The sequence below is a fragment of the Sycon ciliatum genome, unplaced genomic scaffold (genome assembly GCF_964019385.1).
Source record: "Sycon ciliatum unplaced genomic scaffold, ocSycCili1.1 SCAFFOLD_162, whole genome shotgun sequence".
Lineage (NCBI taxonomy): Eukaryota > Metazoa > Porifera > Calcarea > Leucosolenida > Sycettidae > Sycon > Sycon ciliatum.
In genome coordinates, this window is record NW_027044871.1 from 334955 (window position 1) to 360084 (window position 25130).

The 25130-nt window shown below is 46.4% G+C and overlaps 1 protein-coding gene across 3 annotated transcripts in view; it reads left to right on the forward strand.

Annotated features, from left to right (window-relative positions):
* The window catches only part of LOC135830684 (uncharacterized), a 227691-nt gene that overhangs the window by 170546 nt on the left and 32015 nt on the right, over nt 1–25130 (forward strand). For all 3 annotated transcript variants that reach the window (XR_010556090.1, XM_065342909.1, XM_065342910.1), the window contains exons 18-19: nt 1359–1460; nt 2112–2213. Coding sequence is in view for 2 of the 3 variants with exons in the window: in XM_065342909.1 (XP_065198981.1) it covers nt 1359–1460; nt 2112–2213 (204 nt within the window). In the remaining variant the exon portion in view is untranslated. The remainder of the gene's footprint in view (nt 1–1358; nt 1461–2111; nt 2214–25130) is intronic.

Here is a 25130-nt window from a genome sequence, read left to right on the forward strand (position 1 = left end):
CAATACGTTCATCCGGTAAGACCATTCTACTGGGACTCAACCCAACATTATAAGTCGTGCAATGCACTCATTCATTGAGACAATCGTACAGAGACTCAACTGACATCGTACATTTTACAATGCGTCAACTAGTAAGACATTGATATTGGGAGGTGGCGGACGCTACTGGGCTGGATGTGCCTTACGTGGCACGGTGGATAAAGCGCTCATCCAGTGACACAGTTATATGGGCATTCATCTGGCATCGCACAGTGTAGAACGCAATCATCCAGTACGACAGATCTAGAGGGGTTCGTCTTGCATTGAACAGCGCACAATGCACTCTTCCAGTAAGACAGTTATACTGGGAATCCTCCGTCATCTCGCAGTGCACAATGCACTCTTCCAGTAAGACAGTTATATTGGGAACCCGCAGTCATCTCTCAGCGCACAATGCACTCTTCCAGTAAGACAGTTATATTGGGAATCCACAGTCATCTCTCAGTGCAAAATGCACTCTTCCTGTAAGACAGTTAGCCCGTGCTTCACACAGCTGGACATGTACATGCGCGTGCATGTGGACCAACACGCATGAACGAGCACACACAGAATAGTCTTTAAATTGGATAGGTAGAGTGCTGGATTCGAACAACTGGTGCAATGTCACGTGACTCGGCAAATGAGTCGCAACGCGAAAAAACTCTGCTGAGTCGCGAACAGGCAATGACTCTGCAACTGACTCGCAAGCAAGCAAACAGAGCAAACCAGTTGTGAGCGAACATCCGCGAATCCAGCACACCACGTAAATATTCAGAATTGCTAGGCAAAAATTCAGACCAAATGGCTAACCTTTTGCAAGTTGTGACGACACACTGTACTGAAAAAGGCATGCTGGCATACGCATGTACCGCAAACATACATCACTCTTCCAGCGTCCAGCGGCGCGGATCAGAGAGTAGGGCACACCCGCCATTGCGGCTATTGCAGCGGCAGCAAAGCGGAATGAGTGCCCGGAATACAGGTGCAGGTTTGGCACGGCAGATGCTGCCAGCAATGAACGTACATGGGTGGTAAATACCGCACGAGTAACTTTCTGTCCATCTGAGAGCACAAACAGTGGCCCAGTGGATGGATGATGGCGGGTAGTGAGCAGGTATGCTGTCATCGCTGCTACAGAGCAGTATGGTTGCGTGGCTTGGCCGACAGACACTGTGACCCCACTGCCAAGTGGATCTGTTTTTGTTAAGAGTACTGTGTGTAGATGTGATCAAATCACTTCACAGGGAGATGTGCATTACATCTAAACTCAATATACATGTAGATATTATCTGATGGATAATGCATAGGAATGTCTGGTCATGTGTGTTACCTGTAAACAGGTTGGTCACCTTCGTGTTCACAAAGTTGCCTGCAAAGGTCAGTTGGAAGTCGTCAAGTATCTACCAGATCTCCAACCCGACATGATCTCTGTGAAGGGCAGGGTAAGTTAAAGCAATCTCTATCATTGACTCTCCTTGCTGTAGTCTGTTACTCCTACAGCACTCTTCTTGCCAATGAGGACTACTGTGCTTGATATAATTATGTCAATTGCTGGGAAGTATCAGGCAGAAACAACTACCAAACCGATTATTTGCTGCAAATGTACCTGTGAATATTGGTGACTCTGCTGCCCGGCACTAATGGCTGCACAAAGCACCTCCATTATGCATCCGGCTCACATAAACATTGGTCTCAATCATTTCTGATGGGACCTCATGGACACACTCATCATCAATTCAACACCCGTCAACAGGAATGTTTTGGTGTGTGCAGAGATGTCCATAAAATGTAATGATTCAAAAGAGTTCTTAGTATTGTATATTTGCGCCCATCATATGCCCCTCAAACCACAAGAGGAATATTGCAACATTATTTTGGCTCAAAAAGAATGCAAACTAACCAATCTCGTGCCCAGCAAGCATGTATTGGGGTTTTCCAGCACTAGCTTGTAAACAGTCGGTCAATTGACTTATCACGATGTTTTGCGTGAGACTGCCTCGCTTCGTAGTGGATTGTGCATTATACCCATTATAAGTACTTTTCTGATGGATAACGCATAGGAATGTCTGGTCATGTGTGTTACCTGTACACAGAATGGTGACCTTCCTGTACTTTGCGCTGCTAAGAATGGGCATCTGGAAGTAGTCAAGTATCTACTAGATTTCCAACCTGACACAATCTCTCTAAAGGACGAGGTAAGTCGGGCAATCTCTATCCTTGATTCTCCTTAAAAAATATTTTCCGGAACACGGTTTGAGCGATATATTCGATCGCAACAAATAACATCTAGACATTCGCGCCAGGCCAGAGCAACAGAACTTAACCTTTTTCTTTCTTTTTCTTTTTAAAGAGAACACAAACCTACAAATCATGTTGAACGACAAAAGGACATTGGACTGGGTAGGCGCTATCCACAATGCAAGTTAAAGGGGAAGTTAAGGTGGCTCACACCCTCTGCGCGCGCATCGTTTGAAAAGTGTAGATTTTCAGTTAATTTTTCGGTAGCGATGATTTTTGTGCGATCAATCTTTGTAGGAAACGTGTTCTCGCTTTTCTGCAATTCTGGCGACCTAGCTAGAACCTGCTGCTAGTGTCCCTCTTCACTCGTTCTTTCTATGAAAGGGGAAGGCAGCACTCGCAGAAGATTTTCCAAGAATGCAATGTCGACTGGTGCTCGTACTATAAGAAGGTAGAAATCAAAGTCCGCTCTTGAATCACGCCTGAGTCTTAGAAAAATATTTCAGAATACGCTTGTGTAGATTTCCTGTCAGTGCCACTGACATCTCGCGACCTTCAAATATAACTTGCTCGATCATCTCCCGCACTGACTGGTAAATTCGTCGGGTAGCTGTGGATGGATCGATTCAGGGAGATCGAAGGTAAATACATCGAAGCACTTCAAACACGTTTCAAGACGCACTTCAAATTTTGTAATTGTGTCTTGAAAATTGTTTACAACAATTCGTACTTCAATGCGCTGTTGAATTGTATCCTCTGCTTGGGAGTCTCGACTGTTTTATTGCTGCATGGCTTTCCTCAACACCGTTCACTGTACATGTATCGCGGAACGCAGATTGGATGACATTGGAGGTGAATTTGATAATTTATGACTGTGTCATCAACCAAGTGAGGACATCAAATATCAACAGGGACGCTCCGAAAATCACAAACGCTGCGAAATAGGTATTAAATGTTCTTACACACTGGTGGGTATTCCACATTCATTGTGTCATATCTTTAGACTGTCCGAAAGTTTGTCGTGCCGTGCAACTTTCACAGACTAATCCGATAATTGGCATGTGGTCCTATCGGCACACACTCATGCGCATGCCGCTGAGTCTATCTATATGTGCACGCACATGTGTGTATACTTACACAATTTTATTACGTATGCAAAATTAGGCAATCTACATGTACATATAGCTCTTGTAGCAGTTGAGCACTCTTGCGTGGGGTAGTGCCTTCGCTGTTTGCGTTATGCAGAGCTCACTGACTTGTCAGTTTGAGCACTCTGGCAAGGTACGTTCGGGCCTGATTGGAAATTTTTATTTTCATTGCTATCAGGTTCGGCCTCATTTTCTCTGTGCTGCGCTGATGAGTTCAAAAAGAACGAAACAGCATGCTGTCCGCAGATTGGGTATATATGTTGGACTCAGTAGAGCGTCCAGCCCCTATATGATGTCCAACCCCTATATAGAGTCCATTGGTCCAAAATCCACTGTCCAGAGTCCAAATTTGGAATCAACTGTGAGCTCAAAGTTTCGATGGACATCACTCCCTGTATAGAGTCCAGCCAATTGGCTTCACCCCTATATAGAGTCCATTGGTCCAAAATCAACTGTACGGAGTCCAAACTTTGAAATCAACTATAAAGAGTCTTTATGTGGACGACACCCCCTGTATAAAGTCCAGCCAATTACGCATCCCCTATCGAGTTCGAAAATAGACATAGGATCTGCTGTAAGCAGTGAATATTAACCAGAAAACGACCTCTCCCTTTAATCCTTAACATCATTCACTTCTCAAGATAAAAAAATATGTATTGAGGCGCCACTGCAGCCACTTCATTACATGAAAAACCCTACAAACACCATCCTCAAATCAAGTGGTCTCTTCGCAGACGCTGCAAATTACAATATCTCAATCATGTAGTGTTGCCAAATTATTGTGCACGCACACACACACATGCACACACCCACACAACGCCAAGAAAATACCTAGAAAAAAAACAAGAATCGAAAGAGAATAATGGAGAGCCCAGGATTAATTATTTGTTTTCAAATTATTGTGCACGCGCGCGCGCGCACACACACACACACACACACACACACACACACACACACACAAACTTATACAACACCAAGAAAACACCAAAAAAAGAGTAGAGACACAATACACACCCAACTCCAACAGCCATGCAAACGTCCACCCATTTACATGTAAAGTCAAGAGGGATAACAAATAATTATACGAAACGAATGCATACGGGGACGGGTACACGCACGTTTACATACACGTAGTAGTGTAAGAGAGTAACATACTGCAGTGGTCAGCATAATACTAGCACATGCTGAGAGTGCAATAGCAAGCTTCACCATTGCTCATGGCCATGCAAATGTTCAGCAGCACTCAGTTCCGCAAGCTTCTGAAGATCAGCACACCTGCAACAAATAGATAGCACAAGGATACGCTTATTACCGTAATGATGCATGGGAGCACACAACTACCAAGTTCTCAACAAATGTGATGCTCAATGAAAATCAATCCACTCAAAGACCTGTGAACAGGTGACGGTGGGGACAATAATCTATTAGTAATACGAGGAACAAGATCGTTTGTGCACACTCAAGACGCACAGACACACCAACATACATGTAGTGTACACAGTGTTTCACTTCACTGCAACTAAATTCAAATGAGATGATTTGAACAATCTGTACAGCGTTGCTGTCAGTCAGTCTTCCCCAAGATGGAAATGTAATGATTTGTTGTCACGAGGCAGTTTCACTGACACAATGTCATGTTCGTGACATCAAAACGGTTACTTCAGGGAATACGAGTATTAGCTTGAGAAGCTTTTTCTTGTCATTGGCATACAAGCAATCCTCCTAGTCCTACTACTACTAGTACACTGGCACTGCGTTTGTGGATCCCATTGTATTTGACATCATACTACAGGAACAGTGTCGTGGAGTTCACATAATTATCACAGGGATAAAAATACATTTCTCATGAAATAAAATAATAATTGATGATAGCTAGACGATCATATACGATTGATGCAAAGTCCTTGCAGTCCTTGAGGACTATTACGAAGTGGTTGATTACTTTTAGGGCATTCATTCAAGCAACATCAAACAAACGCGATACGCTCCCCCTGGCCTTGAAAATGGAAAAAAATTCAAGCATAACGACAGAACAGCAGACCAATCGAAACGAGTAAAAGCTTCCTTACCTCAGTCATCGTCCTGCCATGTAGTTGGACAGCCTTTTGACACGGTGGTACAGGCAGCTCTTGTCCAGTCAAACAGGGGTATCCTTGTGGCGTCGAACGAAAGAGAGTGTCAGTGTATCTGACTCGTCAGATTGCAACTGTGCTGAACTTTTCTCTTTCTCCGCTTTCTGCTTTCATCCCTCGCTCTGATGAAACCGTTCAAACGTCTTACTGGCAGCAATGGCCAGCCAAACAGGGGATCCTTGTGGCGTCGAACGAAAGAGAGCGTCAGTGTACCTGACTCGTCAGATTTGAACTGTGCTGAACTTTTCTCGTTCTGCAATTTCTGCTTTCATCCCGCGCACTGATGAAACGTCTTCAGAGAACCACAAGACGCTTTCCAGATTTGATTTTGAACGTCTCCTTATCCTCCTTGGTTACCTCGAGACAGATTACTGTCAGCAACTGCACAGCAGAATTGGCAGCCATGGCTGAAGTGAAGAAAGGAATGCGCTGCCACGAGGCAAGCAAAACTGAAAATGTTTTTGTTCTCTTTCGGGCACAACACACAGGACGGCGTGACTGGATAAACTGGACTCCTGGACTGTGAATAGGGGACTTGTAGAAAAAGTGTACTCCTTATAGGGGATTGCGCGGCAGGATGAAGCTGATCAAAACTGAGGGGACTCCTGGACTCTGTATAGTGGATTTTGGACCAATGGACTCTATATAGGGTGCTGGACATCATATAGTGCATGGACTCTATACTGAGTCCTACATATATACATGTCAACAAACAATGGATCACTCGTAATATTTCGCTACTCCGAGTTTCATGCACTGTGTGCAATCATCAGGCAAACAATATTCAATGCAGACTGGTCAAAGCATAATGGGAATTTAAGGTGGATGCAGGCGGAAGAAAGTGCAAGGTTTAGCGGGACCCCTGATACGTAATCAATGGGCTAACTTGCCGGCTGAGAAGTGTGTGAAGCTGAGTGCTAGATGACTATAGCATAGTGGGGCAGTGCAATTTGCCAAGGCGCTATCTGTTGGATGCCTGTACTACATATATATATATATATATAGAACGCTGACGAGTTCACAAAGAACGAAACAGCATGCTGTCCGCAGATTGAGTATATATATAGAACAATAGAAGTATTGAGATGTAACTGCCGTATCAAAGGAAACTGCCCACTCAACGGGGACTGCAACGCCAGCGAGATAGTGTACGAAGCTACAGTGGACTCCAATCTCAGCCGGAAGAAGTATATCGGCATCTCCGAAACCCCGTTCAAACTCCGGTTCAACAACCACACGTCATCGTTCCGGAATGCCCCACACAGAAACAGCACAGAATTGTCAAAGCATGCATGGGCATTGAAGGAGGCAGGTGAAGACGTCAACATCTCGTGGAGAATCAGGCAGAGATCCAGCGCCTACAAAAGAACCTCGAAGCGGTGCAACCTATGCCTATCGGAGAAGATCGCCATAATGAAGAGTGACAAGGCATCGCTCCTCAACACCAGATGCAGCCTGGTCACAAAATGTCGCCACAGCACCAAGTACCTCCTATCGGAGGTGACCTGAACTGTAGACTGCGCTTGCTATCTGTTACACATATACAGAACTCCTGCTATCTAATGTGCATGCATCCTACTTCACTTTATGCACACCACCCGGCCTGCGCGATTGCTCACACTACCACACTTGCCACATTTATCTTCACCTGTGATTCCCACCTAGACTGGCTAGCGTGCTTCTTTTCTCCACCTGTGATTCCCACCTAGGGTGCTTCTTTTCGTCTTTTCTGGTATGTAAAGGGATACTGATGTGAGAGAAGAGTAAGTTGCCTGAAGAGTGCTTTTGCACGAAACTCAGAGTAGCAACACTGAGAAACTTGGAGATCCTTTGTGTCTGAGTGTATATATATATATATATATATATAGAACAATAGAAGTATTTCTTGCGTCGGCAAAAAAGTGCTCAATGTCCTAAGACAGAGCGGGGTTATACACTCAGACACAAAGGATCTCCAAGTTTCTCACTGTTGCTACTCTGAGTTTCGTGCAAAAGCACTCTTCAGGCAACTTACTCTTCTCTCACATCAGTATCCCTTTACATACCAGAAAAGACGAAAAGAAGCACCCTAGGTGGGAATCACAGGTGGGGAAAAGAAGCACGCTAGCCAGTTTAGGTGGGAATCACAGGTGAAGATAAATGTGGCAAGTGTGGTAGTGTGAGCAATCGCGCAGGCCGGGTGGTGTGCATAAAGTGAAGTGTGGCAGTAGGATGCATGCACATTAGATAGCAGGAGTTCTGTATCTGTGTGACAGATAGCAAGCGCAGTCTACAGTTCAGGTCACCTCCGATAGGAGGTACTTGGTGCTGTGGCGACATTTTGTGACCAGGCTGCATCTGGTGTTGAGGAGCGATGCCTTGTCACTCTTCATTATGGCGATCTTCTCCGATAGGCATAGGTTGCACCGCTTCGAGGTTCTTTTGTAGGCGCTGGATCTCTGCCTGATTCTCCACGAGATGTTGACGCCTTCACCTGCCTCTTTCAATGCCCATGCATGCTTCGACAATTCTGTGCTGTTTCTGTGTGGGGCATTCCGGAACGATGACGTGTGGTTGTTGAACCGGAGTTTGAACGGGGTTTCGGAGATGCCGATATACTTCTTCCGGCTGAGATTGGAGTCCACTGTAGCTTCGTACACTATCTCGCTGGCGTTGCAGTCCCCGTTGAGTGGGCAGTTTGCTTTGACACGGCAGTTACATCTCTTTTCTTCCGGCTGTCTGAGGACTTTCGCGTTGTGGCCCTTGATTATTGAGGCTAAGTTAGGCGAACAGCTGTAGCTGACTTTGAGCGTGTTTTTGTTAAATATTTTTCTTAGAGCAGATCCTTCTGGGAAATGGCGCTTGACAAGTCTCAGGAATGTCGCGCCAACATCAGTCTTCACGGATTGGCTGTACGGTGGGTTAAACCAAATGATGGTCCTCTTTCGATTCTTTTTCCTCCTGGCTTGTCCTTCCGTGTTCGCCGGTTCCTCGTTATAGACGAGTGCGTAGTTGAAGCCACTTTTTGAGAGAGCTGCAGCGTACGTGGGGGCAGCCTCTTCAAAGACTTCTTGATTGGCAGAGACGCTCGTTTCTCCATGTTTTGTGCGATGCTCTTTGCCTCTCTGTTGATGTCCTTATACAGTTGAAGCCACTTTTTGAGAGAGCTGCAGCGTACGTGGGGGCAGCCTCTTCAAAGACTTCTTGATTGGCAGAGACGCTCGTTTCTCCATGTTTTGTGCGATGCTCTTTGCCTCTCTGTTGATGTCCTTATACAGTTGAAGCCACTTTTTGAGAGAGCTGCAGCGTACGTGGGGGCAGCCTCTTCAAAGACTTCTTGATTGGCAGAGACGCTCGTTTCTCCATGTTTTGTGCGATGCTCTTTGCCTCTCTGTTGATGTCCTTATACAGTTGAAGCCACTTTTTGAGAGAGCTGCAGCGTACGTGGGGGCAGCCTCTTCAAAGACTTCTTGATTGGCAGAGACGCTCGTTTCTCCATGTTTTGTGCGATGCTCTTTGCCTCTCTGTTGATGTCCTTATACAGTTGAAGCCACTTTTTGAGAGAGCTGCAGCGTACGTGGGGGCAGCCTCTTCAAAGACTTCTTGATTGGCAGAGACGCTCGTTTCTCCATGTTTTGTGCGATGCTCTTTGCCTCTCTGTTGATGTCCTTATACAGTTGAAGCCACTTTTTGAGAGAGCTGCAGCGTACGTGGGGGCAGCCTCTTCAAAGACTTCTTGATTGGCAGAGACGCTCGTTTCTCCATGTTTTGTGCGATGCTCTTTGCCTCTCTGTTGATGTCCTTATACAGTTGAAGCCACTTTTTGAGAGAGCTGCAGCGTACGTGGGGGCAGCCTCTTCAAAGACTTCTTGATTGGCAGAGACGCTCGTTTCTCCATGTTTTGTGCGATGCTCTTTGCCTCTCTGTTGATGTCCTTATACAGTTGAAGCCACTTTTTGAGAGAGCTGCAGCGTACGTGGGGGCAGCCTCTTCAAAGACTTCTTGATTGGCAGAGACGCTCGTTTCTCCATGTTTTGTGCGATGCTCTTTGCCTCTCTGTTGATGTCCTTATACAGTTGAAGCCACTTTTTGAGAGAGCTGCAGCGTACGTGGGGGCAGCCTCTTCAAAGACTTCTTGATTGGCAGAGACGCTCGTTTCTCCATGTTTTGTGCGATGCTCTTTGCCTCTCTGTTGATGTCCTTATACAGTTGAAGCCACTTTTTGAGAGAGCTGCAGCGTACGTGGGGGCAGCCTCTTCAAAGACTTCTTGATTGGCAGAGACGCTCGTTTCTCCATGTTTTGTGCGATGCTCTTTGCCTCTCTGTTGATGTCCTTATACAGTTGAAGCCACTTTTTGAGAGAGCTGCAGCGTACGTGGGGGCAGCCTCTTCAAAGACTTCTTGATTGGCAGAGACGCTCGTTTCTCCATGTTTTGTGCGATGCTCTTTGCCTCTCTGTTGATGTCCTTATACAGTTGAAGCCACTTTTTGAGAGAGCTGCAGCGTACGTGGGGGCAGCCTCTTCAAAGACTTCTTGATTGGCAGAGACGCTCGTTTCTCCATGTTTTGTGCGATGCTCTTTGCCTCTCTGTTGATGTCCTTATACAGTTGAAGCCACTTTTTGAGAGAGCTGCAGCGTACGTGGGGGCAGCCTCTTCAAAGACTTCTTGATTGGCAGAGACGCTCGTTTCTCCATGTTTTGTGCGATGCTCTTTGCCTCTCTGTTGATGTCCTTATACAGTTGAAGCCACTTTTTGAGAGAGCTGCAGCGTACGTGGGGGCAGCCTCTTCAAAGACTTCTTGATTGGCAGAGACGCTCGTTTCTCCATGTTTTGTGCGATGCTCTTTGCCTCTCTGTTGATGTCCTTATACAGTTGAAGCCACTTTTTGAGAGAGCTGCAGCGTACGTGGGGGCAGCCTCTTCAAAGACTTCTTGATTGGCAGAGACGCTCGTTTCTCCATGTTTTGTGCGATGCTCTTTGCCTCTCTGTTGATGTCCTTATACAGTTGAAGCCACTTTTTGAGAGAGCTGCAGCGTACGTGGGGGCAGCCTCTTCAAAGACTTCTTGATTGGCAGAGACGCTCGTTTCTCCATGTTTTGTGCGATGCTCTTTGCCTCTCTGTTGATGTCCTTATACAGTTGAAGCCACTTTTTGAGAGAGCTGCAGCGTACGTGGGGGCAGCCTCTTCAAAGACTTCTTGATTGGCAGAGACGCTCGTTTCTCCATGTTTTGTGCGATGCTCTTTGCCTCTCTGTTGATGTCCTTATACAGTTGAAGCCACTTTTTGAGAGAGCTGCAGCGTACGTGGGGGCAGCCTCTTCAAAGACTTCTTGATTGGCAGAGACGCTCGTTTCTCCATGTTTTGTGCGATGCTCTTTGCCTCTCTGTTGATGTCCTTATACAGTTGAAGCCACTTTTTGAGAGAGCTGCAGCGTACGTGGGGGCAGCCTCTTCAAAGACTTCTTGATTGGCAGAGACGCTCGTTTCTCCATGTTTTGTGCGATGCTCTTTGCCTCTCTGTTGATGTCCTTATACAGTTGAAGCCACTTTTTGAGAGAGCTGCAGCGTACGTGGGGGCAGCCTCTTCAAAGACTTCTTGATTGGCAGAGACGCTCGTTTCTCCATGTTTTGTGCGATGCTCTTTGCCTCTCTGTTGATGTCCTTATACAGTTGAAGCCACTTTTGAGAGAGCTGCAGCGTACGTGGGGGCAGCCTCTTCAAAGACTTCTTGATTGGCAGAGACGCTCGTTTCTCCATGTTTTGTGCGATGCTCTTTGCCTCTCTGTTGATGTCCTTATACAGTTGAAGCCACTTTTTGAGAGAGCTGCAGCGTACGTGGGGGCAGCCTCTTCAAAGACTTCTTGATTGGCAGAGACGCTCGTTTCTCCATGTTTTGTGCGATGCTCTTTGCCTCTCTGTTGATGTCCTTATACAGTTGAAGCCACTTTTTGAGAGAGCTGCAGCGTACGTGGGGGCAGCCTCTTCAAAGACTTCTTGATTGGCAGAGACGCTCGTTTCTCCATGTTTTGTGCGATGCTCTTTGCCTCTCTGTTGATGTCCTTATACAGTTGAAGCCACTTTTTGAGAGAGCTGCAGCGTACGTGGGGGCAGCCTCTTCAAAGACTTCTTGATTGGCAGAGACGCTCGTTTCTCCATGTTTTGTGCGACAGTGCTACAGTGGACTCCAATCTCAGCCGGAAGAAGTATATCGGCATCTCCGAAACCCCGTTCAAACTCCGGTTCAACAACCACACGTCATCGTTCCGGAATGCCCCACACAGAAACAGCACAGAATTGTCGAAGCATGCATGGGCATTGAAAGAGGCAGGTGAAGGCGTCAACATCTCGTGGAGAATCAGGCAGAGATCCAGCGCCTACAAAAGAACCTCGAAGCGGTGCAACCTATGCCTATCGGAGAAGATCGCCATAATGAAGAGTGACAAGGCATCGCTCCTCAACACCAGATGCAGCCTGGTCACAAAATGTCGCCACAGCACCAAGTACCTCCTATCGGAGGTGACCTGAACTGTAGACTGCGCTTGCTATCTGTCACACAGATACAGAACTCCTGCTATCTAATGTGCATGCATCCTACTGCCACACTTCACTTTATGCACACCACCCGGCCTGCGCGATTGCTCACACTACCACACTTGCCACATTTATCTTCACCTGTGATTCCCACCTAAACTGGCTAGCGTGCTTCTTTTCCCCACCTGTGATTCCCACCTAGGGTGCTTCTTTTCGTCTTTTCTGGTATGTAAAGGGATACTGATGTGAGAGAAGAGTAAGTTGCCTGAAGAGTGCTTTTGCACGAAACTCAGAGTAGCAACAGTGAGAAACTTGGAGATCCTTTGTGTCTGAGTGTATATATATATATATACTCAATCTGCGGACAGCATGCTGTTTCGTTCTTTTTGAACTCATCAGCGCAGCACAGAGGAAATGAGGCCGAACCTGATAGCAATATATATATATATATATATATATATATATATATATACTCAATCTGCGGACAGCATGCTGTTTCGTTCTATATATATACTCAATCTGCGGACAGAACATATATATATAAATAGAGACGTAGGCGAACGAAATTTATATACACACAACAACAAGGTTGTCAATTTCATAATACTAAAAGCTTTTCACCCATTTCCATCAGTAGATACATGGGAATGAGCAAGAACGAAAACGAAGCCAGAATTTATACTGGGGGTAGAGAATCAGCAAGAATATTCTTACGCGCCTCAAGTTCACACTACACTACCATAAGAATGTATGGAGCGGTGGAAAAATGCGGGAAACAACACATGAGGGGAATGCAGTACCAGAACAAACACGTGATAAAGCTGTCAGTCCGGTTGCAGCTTGAACAGCCGCAGCACCTTGATGTGCTTCTTTTGTCGACACAGCTCTGGCCTCAAACTGCGAATGTACAGCGCCTCCAGTGTGAATCTGTGCGCGCTGTTCCGGGCTGGTGTGATGACACTGAAGCTGCCGTTGCGTTCTTGCGGGATGCATTCAGGTTGCGCCTGCAAATGCTTTGTGATGGCGCTATCACTTGTTGCCACACGTTTGTCAGGCGGCTTCTTGTACAGCTTGTCTGGGATATGCTGCTTGATCCTTTCCGAGAATCGCTGACATGTCTCACCAACGTACGTTCGCTCACAGCGACACGCATACTTATAAACAAAATTACTATTTTCAAGAGTTGGTGAAACATCCTTCGCGATAGACCTGAATGCGGGCCTGGTTGTATAAATTACAATGGGGGATACTGTAGGATAGCAGTTCAAAATTGCAGCTTTAATCTTTTTGCGGAAGGCAATGCAATTTTGCCCTTTCCACGGCAATTTTGTGATAATACGCGTTGCAGATTCAAGTTGTGCAGAAGCTTCACCTGGGCTAGGTTCAAGAACGCTTGTCATGACTCGCTTGAGTACTTTGAGTGGGTAACCGTTAGAACACAGAATATCCTCTAGCTTAGCAATTTCAGCTGATAATAGTGATGGTGAGCAGATGTTTTTAGCTCTGAAAGTTAATGATCTGATCAAATTGACTTTGTTTCTAGTGTCGCAAAACGAGTCCCAGCGGGTGTAAAGACCTGTGAACGTCGGCTTTCTATATACTGTGGTGAGCAATTCAGTGGAAGAATGCTTAATCAATACATCAAGAAACGGAAATTCTCCATTATTCTCCTCCTCCATTGTAAACTGGAGAGCTGGGTGAAGATTATTTAAACGCTCAGAGAATTTCAATGCCAGTTTCCGGTTGTGAAATGCTGCGAATGTGTCATCCACATAACGCCTATAGAATTGGGGCCAATGACTGTCTGGAATTGTGTTCTCAAAATATCCAACAAAGATATTGGCTAGCACGGGGCCCAAGGGTGAACCCATGGCTACTCCGTCCCTCTGTGCGTACATATTGCCATTGAAACTGAACTGCACGTCTGATGTGGCTTTGAAAAGCAGCTTCTTGAAAAGATCTTGGGGTATTTGCGGGGCTGATATTTCATCATCATGGTAAAGCGACTGTATGCAGATATCTATTGTTTCCTTGAGAGGCACGTTTGTAAAGAGGCTGACTACATCGAAAGAGCACAGGAACAGCGATCCAGAGTTCTCTGCCTGCTGCTGGCCAAATTCCCGTGCATCATCCACGAACTCGAATGTATCCTTAGTTGAGGCGCGTAAGAATATTCTTGCTGATTCTCTACCCCCAGTATAAATTCTGGCTTCGTTTTCGTTCTTGCTCATTCCCATGTATCTACTGATGAAAATGGGTGAAAAGCTTTTAGTATTATGAAACTGACAACATTGTTGTTGTGTGTATATAAATTTTGTTCGCCTACCTCTCTATATACACACAACAACAAGGTTGTCAGTTTCATAACACTAAAAGCTTTTCACCCATTTTCATCAGTAGATACATGGGAACTACTGATGAAAATGGGTGAAAAGCTTTTAGTGTTATGAAACTGACAACCTTGTTGTTGTGTGTATACAAATTTTGTTCGCCTACGTCTCTATTTATATATATATATATATATACACCATAGCTCAGTGGTTAGAGCATCGCTGGCTACAAGCGAGGGTCCCTGGTTCGAGTCCTGGTGGTGACAGTCAATTTTTTCTTCAGACTTTTCCCGTTTGCCTCTTTCCCTCAAACCAGTTAATATATATATATATATATATATATATTATATATATATACTCAATCTGCGGACAGAACTGTTTCGTCCTTTGTGGACTCGTCAGCGCAGCACAGAGGAAATGAGGCCGAACCTGATAGCAATGGAAATAAAAATTTCCAATCAGGCCCGAACGTACCTTGCCAGAGTGCTCAAACTGACAAGTCAGTGAGCTCTGCATAACGCAAACAGCAAAGGCACTACCCCACGCAAGAGTGCTCAACTGCTTCAAGAGCAGGAGCGAAATATATATATATTATATAATATTATATAATATATACTCTTGTAGCAGTTGAGCACTCTTGCGTGGGGTAGTGCCTTTGCTGTTTGCGTTATGCAGAGCTCACTGACTTGTCAGTTTGAGCACTCTGGCAAGGTACGTTCGGGCCTGATTGGAAATTTTTATTTCCATTGCTATCAGGTTCGGCCTCATTTTCTCTGTGCTGCGCTGATGAGTTCAAAAAGAACGAAACAGCATGCTGTCCGCAGATTGAGTATATTATATAATATATATACACACAACAACAAGGTTGTCAATTTCATAATACTAAAAGCTTTTCACCCATTTTCATCAGTAGATACATGGGAATGAGCAAGAACGAAAACGAAGCCAGAATTTATACTGGGGGTAGAGAATCAGCAAGAATATTCTTACGCGCCTCAAGTTCACACTACACTACCATAAGAATGTATGGAGCGGTGGAAACATAGCATATCCCAGACAAGCTGTACAAGAAGCCGCCTGACAAACGTGTGGCAACAAGTGATAGCGCCATCACAAAGCATTTGCAGGCGCAACCTGAATGCATCCCGCAAGAACGCAACGGCAGCTTCAGTGTCATCACACCAGCCCGGAACAGCGCGCACAGATTCACACTGGAGGCGCTGTACATTCGCAGTTTGAGGCCAGAGCTGTGTCGACAAAAGAAGCACATCAAGGTGCTGCGGCTGTTCAAGCTGCAACCGGACTGACAGCTTTATCACGTGTTTGTTCTGGTACTGCATTCCCCTCATGTGTTGTTTCCCGCATTTTTCCACCGCTCCATACATTCTTATGGTAGTGTAGTGTGAACTTGATGCGCGTAAGAATATTCTTGCTGATTCTCTACCCCCAGTATAAATTCTGGCTTCGTTTTCGTTCTTGCTCATTCCCATGTATCTACTGATGAAAATGGGTGAAAAGCTTTTAGTATTATGAAATTGACAACCTTGTTGTTGTGTGTATATAAATTTTGTTCGCCTACGTCTCTATTTAAATATTTAAAACGGCGACTGGACCACCGACTAATTCAGGACCTGAATTATGTTTTAAAGTGCAAAGGCCGGGTCATCCGTAGTCGTGAGAATGCAGACTTTTTACGGAACTGCATTACGTGCGGCGTTGCGCCCCGCTCGATCAAGAAGCGGGTGCAGAGAGTCAAGGCCAAGAAGCCATGGAGAATCAAACGCGCCTTTATCAAAGACGAACTGGAGAGGACAACCGCTGACTTGGAACATTTTCTCCTTGAGTACCGTCGTGTTCTTCACGAAGTCAATCGGAGCCTCAGCGTGCTGGACCGCTTCAGGTTCGCGAAGCTCATCAACCAGACCTCCTCAAGATTACAATGCCGGATCAAAAGTAAGTTGGAAGATTCACTCAGGAGGGAGGTGCGCTATGAGAAGGGCTCAAGCGAATTGAAACACTCCCACCTACTCAACTTGGCCGGAGTTATGCTAACTAATATTGAAAAAGACGTACTGTGCAGGGGCTTGAAGTTTGGAGTCCCCCCTAGTTCCAGAATGGACAAGGAGATTGTGCAGGCAGAATTCGAACTAACAAATGATCAATTGGAGCGCTGCGTACCAGTGAGTGATGCCAAGAGGGATACGTGCCAAGCAGCGTTGGCGAATCTTGCAGAAGAGTTTAGTAACAGTAAAGCAGATAAAACCGATTATCCCCTCAACGACAAGCATATGGCAGCCATCAGGAAAATAAAGAACGACAAAGATATAATAATCAGCAGGCCGGATAAAGGGAATGGAGTGGTGATAATTCAACGAAGTGATTACAATGACAAGATGAATGCTATTCTGGCTGATGCATCGAAGTTTCAACTCTTGGGACCGACGGAAACGCATGACCGCACTTACCTGGATGAACGCGCCTTGCAGGCATACCTATTGCGATACAAAAAGGCTGGAAAAATACTCAATATAGATTACGACCGGATCCGACCCGTTGGCTCGTGCCGACCTGTGCTCTATGGCGTACCGAAAATACATAAGAAAGGCGTGCCACTTAGACCAATCCTGTCCATGATCAATGCTCCCCAACACGAAATGGCCAAGTGGCTAGCTGAATTACTAAAGCCAGTCCTGATTAAATATTCCGCCCACGCAACTAAGGATACTTTCGAGTTCGTGGATGACGATTCGTGGATGACGCACTCAATACATATGTGTGTGTGCACTCACTCCTATGACATAGAACGACAGTGCAGGCTATGTAAAGTCGCACGAATGTGTGTTACCCGGGTGTGTACATGCATGCGCACTTGCGCGGGCGTTTTGTGTGCGCGCCTGGCATGGCATAACGCCGTTCAATATGACTAGTGTTGAACCGTGGTAATTTGCCCCACCCCTTCTTTTTTCTATTGGCGTTGGATATGCAACTAATGACATAAACTCGGTTGTTGAAAACGAGTGCCATGCACCACAATGGATTCACAATAATATAATACAAGTAGCGCTGTAAAAGCGCTGGTAATACTCATATTGCAGCCATGGCAGTTGTGATTAGCTTTCCAAGTCAAACCTGCTGCAGAAATTATTGCACTCTGACCAGCTGCAGTGGCCCAGGACTGCAGGTTGTAGAGAACAGGAGTGATGCTTGTATATACGCTTGTATTTACATGATGGACTTCGAAGTAACGTTAGGTGTATTACTTGTATATTCTTCTGCCTGTGCACGTGTACATGTGCTGGTCAGTGTGGAACCGCCATCCATATCAGGTCATACAGCTCAGCTGCTATCAGTCTCAACAGCTTATATCTGGCAAATAGGGTTTTAGTGACTCAATTTTGCTTACTGTGTTCAACAGAGTGGCATTGCACACAGCTACTTTTTGTAATAGTAGCATCTTGGAAATTTTATATTTTTGATAGTTATTATTATTTATTATTATACGCATTCCCGCGGCAGCGTCAACCAAGCAGTTATGCTTGATCCACACGTTCGCTTATGCTGGACATTGAAACAAAGCAGATGTAGACAGCTCCTAGAGAATGGGGCTCTACAAAACCAATGATCGAAGTTAGTCCTTCAGTAACATGGAGCGTCATAAAATTGGTCTCATTGGAAAAATGTCATCACTATTGTCTCCTCATGTAGCATCATGGTCAATGGGTGGCCAGATAATTATACGTATGAGGTTGAGTTGCCAGATAATTATTAAAAGATTCAAATAGTAATATTATTATAGGATGGTTGTTATGAGTTTATAAGGGTGCCATGGCTGTTTCTACTCGTGACGAGGGTGTGCACAAACACTCTTCACCAGCGCGTTCCATGCTGGACGGTCCACAGCAATCCGCTCCAGACGGCGCAAGTCCTCAACACTCCGCAGGTGCCCATTGTTCGACTGGGACAGATCGGTGTGGAGCTTTATTGGTAGTGTCACTCTCGGCCTCCCGCGGTACCTCCCCTCGGGTGCCTGAAAGTATTGCTCCATGCTCAATCGTGCTGGCGTGTCCTTACCCAGGCGAAGCACATGCCCGAATAGACTCCAGCGTGAATTTCGGATCAAGTCCGACACCGGCTCCACTCCACATCGGGCATACAACGCCAAATTACTAATCTTTTGTGGCCATGTGATGCCGAGAAGTGACCTGAGTTGCCTTCTATGGAAAGCGTCCAGGGAGCGTTCGCTAGCAACCGTCAGGCCCCAGGTGCCTGAATTATAGAGAAGTATCGGCATGATAAAGGCGCAGTACAACCTCATACGCAGAGGCTCTCGGATCAGTCCTCGGCGCTTCCAAAGAGACCACATGGATCGGAAGGCAGCCTCGGCCAATTGCCTGCGACGTGTCACATCCTCAATGTCGCCCAGGAGTGAGCCCAGCTTTCGGGATGTCCTCCAGCGCTCGTCAATTCTGTCTACAGATCGACCCAGCTCTGTCCACTCAGTTTTGGTGTTGTTGACTCTCAGGGCCCACTGCCCGAGAGTGTGGTCTATGACCGGTTCGAGCTCTGTGAGCCATTGACGACTAAGGCTTATGAAATCAGTGTCATCTGCGTAGACAAGCTCAAATGGAATGTTGATGCTTTGATCCATTGGCGGTCTGTTTCGTGCCACTTGATAGTTAGCTTCAGTAGAAACTTCTCCAGTGTGACTCTTAGCTTCATTACCACGGAGACTAAGCATTCAAGAAATGCACGAAGAACAGTGGCTAGATGCGAAGTGAAAAGCCATTGGACCGTTCCCAATGGAATACGCATTTAGTATAGCAGTATTGCTTGCTATGTTGGCAGCAAACACTGTATACCTAATAATAATTGCATTACCAGTAGAAAGTGCCCAATGTGCATTGCTTCAGCACTGTGTTTTGGAAAAAGCAGTCAAAAATTCCACATCAGTGTTGGCTTCATGTTGGAGAAAGTTGTGAAAAACACTAGAGCATGCATGTACACTCAATACACATGCTCAGCTACATGTATGGCATTTAGTATGTGGGCGACTTCAAAGTTCTATTTCGGTAGTTAGCTTCGGTGGAAACTGCTAAAACTTGATCCAAAGCTCTACTACTATGTTCTGAAGATGTTGCAATCAAGTAAAGTAAGACACGAATCTGCCGCATTGGAGCTAGTTGTGAAAACCTTTAGACCATACACTCAATGGACATGCTCAGCTATTGCATTTAGTATGTGGGCGACTTCAAAGTTTTATTTTGGTAGTTAGCTTCGGTGGAAACTGCTAAAACTTGATCCAAAGCTCTACTACTATGTTTGGAAGATGTTGCAATCCATTATTGCAAGATACGTATCTGTCATATGGTGGACTCAGGGGTTCTAAGGCGTTGAACAATGTCCCAGTGCAATGTGCTGATTCTTGAAAATATGGCATCACTTGACACGTCAAAGTTTTATTTCAAGAGTTACCTTCGGTAGAACCTGCTCAAACTTGCTACACAGTACCATTATTAAGTTATGATAGCATAACCATCGAATACAGGGCAAGTCCAGTGTCAAATACTTGTGGGCGGGGCTAATATGTGGGACGTATGCGCTGAAATGGGATGATTCCGAAAAGAGAAAAAGGTCACCTTCTAGCAGACTTCTTCCCACTTCTAAAGCTAATGCTGGTATTTAGCAAGTATACTACTGTCCTGATGTTGGACATCAAGAAAAATGGGGTTACTACGAGTGCTACGGCCAAAAAAGTGGTTTTCCGGTGTTTTTTGGCCTAAATTGGCAATTGTTAGTATGCTATGTTTGGCCCCTCCCCCGAGTGAAACCGGCCGGTAGAACTTGATAAAATGTTGTCTCCGTACACAAGATATCCTACAGAACAAAGTACAATCGTTTGTAGCCACGTTTCAAACAACAAAAATTTGGACCCGAGGGGTAGGAGCCACCTTAAGGGGGCAGCCTACCCATAAATTTCATATGGCATTCAATTTGTAACAGTTTTCCCCTGTTCTCTATAACTTTACACTCCCTCGCACCTCATGCGTCTTACGCCTGTCTATTAGCACTTTCATTGGCGCCATTGCCACATGTATACTATCACATTTTGCATATAACTGGTCGAGGCACGCTCAACCAGTCTCTGACTTTTCAAGTTTGATTAAACCTGTTACACTGGTAGCAGAGGATGGTTACTACTCTGCTTTTGGCAGGTGTTCTGGTCGCTCTGCTTACGCTCCTCGTACTCGTCGTTCGGCTGATAAACGATATCAAGACCGCTCAGCGCGTTAGCCAAGGAAACCGAACGATACATCCGAACTCGGAACCGTGGGAGCCAACACCCCGCCTTACGAAAGAGCCGCCTGTGTTTGGAGGAGATTCCGCTACATTCAAAGAATGGACGTTTGCAATGGACATGGCCCTACGGTCGTTGGCGCTCCCAAATGCGGCACAGAGGGTCGACTACGCGGCAGGATTTTTGACTGGAAACGCTCGTCTTTGGTTGATAGCGGCATTGGAAGCTAACCAAGTGTTTTCCGACTGGCCTGCTCTGAAAGCGGCACTTGGCGATGTGTACGGACCACGGCATAACGAGGAAACATCGCGTATGGGACTAATTTCCGCAGCGCAGCGCGGGTCGCTGGACGCATACATTGCTGCTTTCACTCGCCTCAGCCTGCAAGTGCCGGAAATCGACCACCACACCAGAGCGCTGCTGTTCGTCAGGGGTCTAGTGCCGCACATCCAGCGACAGGTCATGCGTGAGCATCCACGTACCCTGGAGCAAGCTGTCATGGCAGCAAACACCGTGGAGCAGTCGTCAGGGCCACCAGCCAGTAGAGAGTCGCGTTCCGTGCCCAGCTTCCGTGGTCAGACTCAGGGCCTCCGCAAGCTGACGGACCAAGAGCGTGTCCAACTGCGAGCAATGGGACACTGCTTTGCTTGCAGGAAGCCAGGCCACCTCGCTAAAGACTGTACTGAGGGTGGACAGCGCTACCCAAACGCTGGTCGCCAGTAAGAAAGGGGGTGCGCTTACTGGCGACGACCCAAGCACCCACGCCGGTACCAGTCGCTAACCGGTTCGGAGCTCTGGAGGTTGAAGACGTTGCTCTCCAGGAACCTACGGAGCCGGAGACACCCATAGCTGTAGGAAATTGTCCCGTTGCAGAAAGGTGTCATGTCAGCAACGTCAGCGTCGGCAATGAACCTGAACACGACCTACTGCGCATACAGGGAAAGATCGGCGGTCGCCGTGCAGTGATGCTGATAGATTCCGGTTCGACGCATGACTTCATTGCAGACAGTTTTGTTCGAAAGCATCATCTTGACACGGATGCAAGCTCAGCAGTGCTGAGCGTAACATTGGCGGACGGCTCGACCAGCGAGGTCCCGCAGATTTCCACACGCACGCTAAGGGTGACAGTCGGGGGCTTCAGTGAGGAACAGCACTTTACTGTGTATCCCCTGACTCGCTACGACGCTATTCTTGGCAAGCCGTGGCTTACAAGGAACAACCCCAGCATCAACTTCCGTACGAACGAAGTTCAGTTGGACGGTGAGCCCTTTGTTGCCAAATTGCCTTCAGCTAACCCGCCGACAGCCGACCGGCCATCTGTGGAAAGCATGTTTATCAGTGGCCGACAAGCTCGTCATGCCCTGAGGAGTGGAGCCGAGGGGTTTCTTGCATGGGTCACTGCTGCAAACGAGGAGAATCGTTCCGGGCCACAACTCCAGGAATCAGAGCAACAAGACATCCAGAACCTGCTCAAGAGGTACCAGGATTTATTTCCAGACGAGCTGCCGAATGAGCTTCCACCGAAGAGACCAGTTGACCATGAAATCCAGATAGAAGATGGAGCCAGACCACCGTCTCGACCCGCCTACCGCCTGCCGAAACCAGAGATGGACGAGCTCCAGTCACAGCTGTCAGAATTACTTGAGAGGGGATTCATTGAGCCAAGTAAGTCGCCATACGGTGCACCTGTGTTTTTTGTGAAAAAGTCGGATGGTACTCTGAGAATGGTGTGCGATTGGCGAGAATTGAATAGAATTACGATCAAAAACAAAGCTTGTCTTCCTAATATTGATGACTTATTCGACACGATCCAGGGCAGTGCATATTTCTCCAAGTTGGACTTGCGGTCGGGGTACAATCAAATCAGAATTCAAGACTCGGATGTTTCTAAGACGGCCATTAATACGCCGTTCGGCCACTTCCAATTTAGAGTCATGGGATTCGGGCTGACTAATGCCCCGGCCACCTTTCAGTCACTCATGAACTCTATTCTGCAACCGCATCTCCGAAAATTCGTTGTAGTATTCTTGGATGACATTCTAGTTTTCAGCAAGACCTGGGAAGATCATCAGCATCATCTTCAAACAGTTCTAGAAACACTTAGAAATAGTGAGCTGTATTGCAAACAGTCTAAATGCGAATTCGGCGTGAGAGAAGTTCTCTTCTTGGGGCATAAAATCAACGGCACATCAATTTCCGCTGATCCCAAGAAGATAAGTGCTGTGGAAACATGGCCAACTCCGTCGTCAGTAACTGATGTGAGGAAGTTTCTTGGCTTTGCAAACTATTTCCGAAGGTTCATAGATCGACACTCGACCATCTCTCGTCCATTAGAAGAAATCACCGGAAAAAATTCACGCTTTGAATGGAGCGCTGCTAGACAGAAGGCATTCGAGTCTCTAAAATCAGCATTACTCGAGGCGCCAGTGTTGCAACTGGCCGATGTTGAGAAAAGCTTCACGGTAGAAACTGACGCAAGTGACTTTGCCGTGGCGGGTGTGCTCCTGCAGCAGGGAGAAGATATGGATTTGCATCCCGTAGCCTATTGTAGTCGGAAACTGTCAGCTGCAGAACGCAACTATACTGCGGCCGAGAGGGAAACGTTGGCTGTGGTATTTGCATTAAAGTGCTGGAGAATCTATCTATTCCGCCACTTTGACCTGATGACTGATAATATGGGTGTTGTCTATTTACGAACCAAACCGACTCTCACCAAGCGTGAGGCAAGATGGGTAGAGTTTTTAGCTGACTATGACTTTACGGTCTTTCACAAACCAGGAAAGAAAAACATTGCCGACCCGCTTTCACGCCGTCCAGATCTGTTCAGTGATTCTGAAATAGGCGGGTCATCCTATCCTCCTAACATTCAGTTGAATGCCATAGAGCATACCCTAGAGATTAATCCAGACTTAGCGCAGTTAATTGTCAGCGGTTACAAGTGCGACAAGGATCTTGCTCCCATTATCAGGAGACTGAAAAATTCAAGCCATGACAATCTGCACGACCGTTACCTTCTAAATGAAACACCCGGTTATCTTTATCTCAGATCTTCACCACAGAACAGGTTATGCATTCCAAAGAGTAGCAAACTCCGACTCGCCCTGCTTCAAGAATACCATGACTGTGTGACTGCGGGGCATCCCGGTCGAGATCGCACCTATTTCAGACTCGCTAGATATTTCTATTGGCCCAGAATGGGACTGGATGTAAAGGCGTTTGTCAAGTCATGTGACGTCTGCCAACGAGTTAAAGGCGGCCAGCTAAAAACTGGTCTCTTGCAGAATTTACCAGTGCCCAGTCAGCCGTGGGCGGATATCTCGATGGATTTTATCATGGGTTTGCCTAGGACCGATACAGGTCATGATGCTATATATGTATTTGTAGACCGCTTGACAAAGTGTGTACATTTAGCACCTACTTCCTCTACTATTGACGCTAAAGGAAGTGCTGATCTGTATATTCAACATGTATTTCGACTTCATGGTTTGAGTTCTAGTATTGTATGTGATCGTGATCCAAGATTTACGGCAGCATTTTTTCAGGAATTGTTTGATCGCTTAGGAACGAAACTAGCATTTAGTACTGCCAATCACCCTCAGACAGATGGCCTAACTGAACGAGTAAACAGAATAGTAGAGGATGTGCTGAGGGCTTTTGTAAATCATAAACAAGATAACTGGGATATGCTCCTACCTCTCTGTGAGTTTTCTATCAACAGCGCTACTCAATCATCTACAGGAAACACACCGTTCTTCTTAAATTACGGTCTAAATCCCAGAGCGCCACCCGACTTCCTCAACCCTATTCAGGGAGGCAGAGATTCAGCTGATTGGTTGCAAGCAAGACAAGACGCGGTCAAAATCTCACAAGATGCGTTAGTGGCAGCTCAAGCTCGTCAGGCCTTCTATGCAGATCGGACAAGGGTCGAGGGAAAGCTGAAGGTGGGAGATTTGGTAATGGTCTACCGGGATTTCCTCCTGACTCCTGAAGCTCGGGACCGACCATCCCATAAATTACGCCCCAAGTGGTTTGGCCCCTTTCCTATAACCCATGTGGTCGGCCCGAATGCCTACAAGCTCAAGTTGCCTCATACCAGCCGCTGTCACCCGGTATTTAATGTGTCGGCACTCCGTGCCTACGAGAAGAACGCTATTCCTAATAGGAGACAGCCTACGCCTCCGCCTATCACGGACCTTGATGGTCATGCCCGCTATGTGGTGGAGAACATTCTCAGTCACCGCCGCCGGCAGAATCAGCTTCAGTACCTAGTCAAGTGGCAAGGCTACTCTGATGCCACTTGGGAGCCTGAACATTATTTGTTGGATGAATCTGGTAATGACATTGTTCCACTTCAGAAGTACAAAACCTTGGCTTCTGCCCGCTGAGTTTTGCAGTTGAACTTCTAGTTTCACCTTACACATTTGTTGAGCTTATTACACTTTATTTGCATGGAGTTT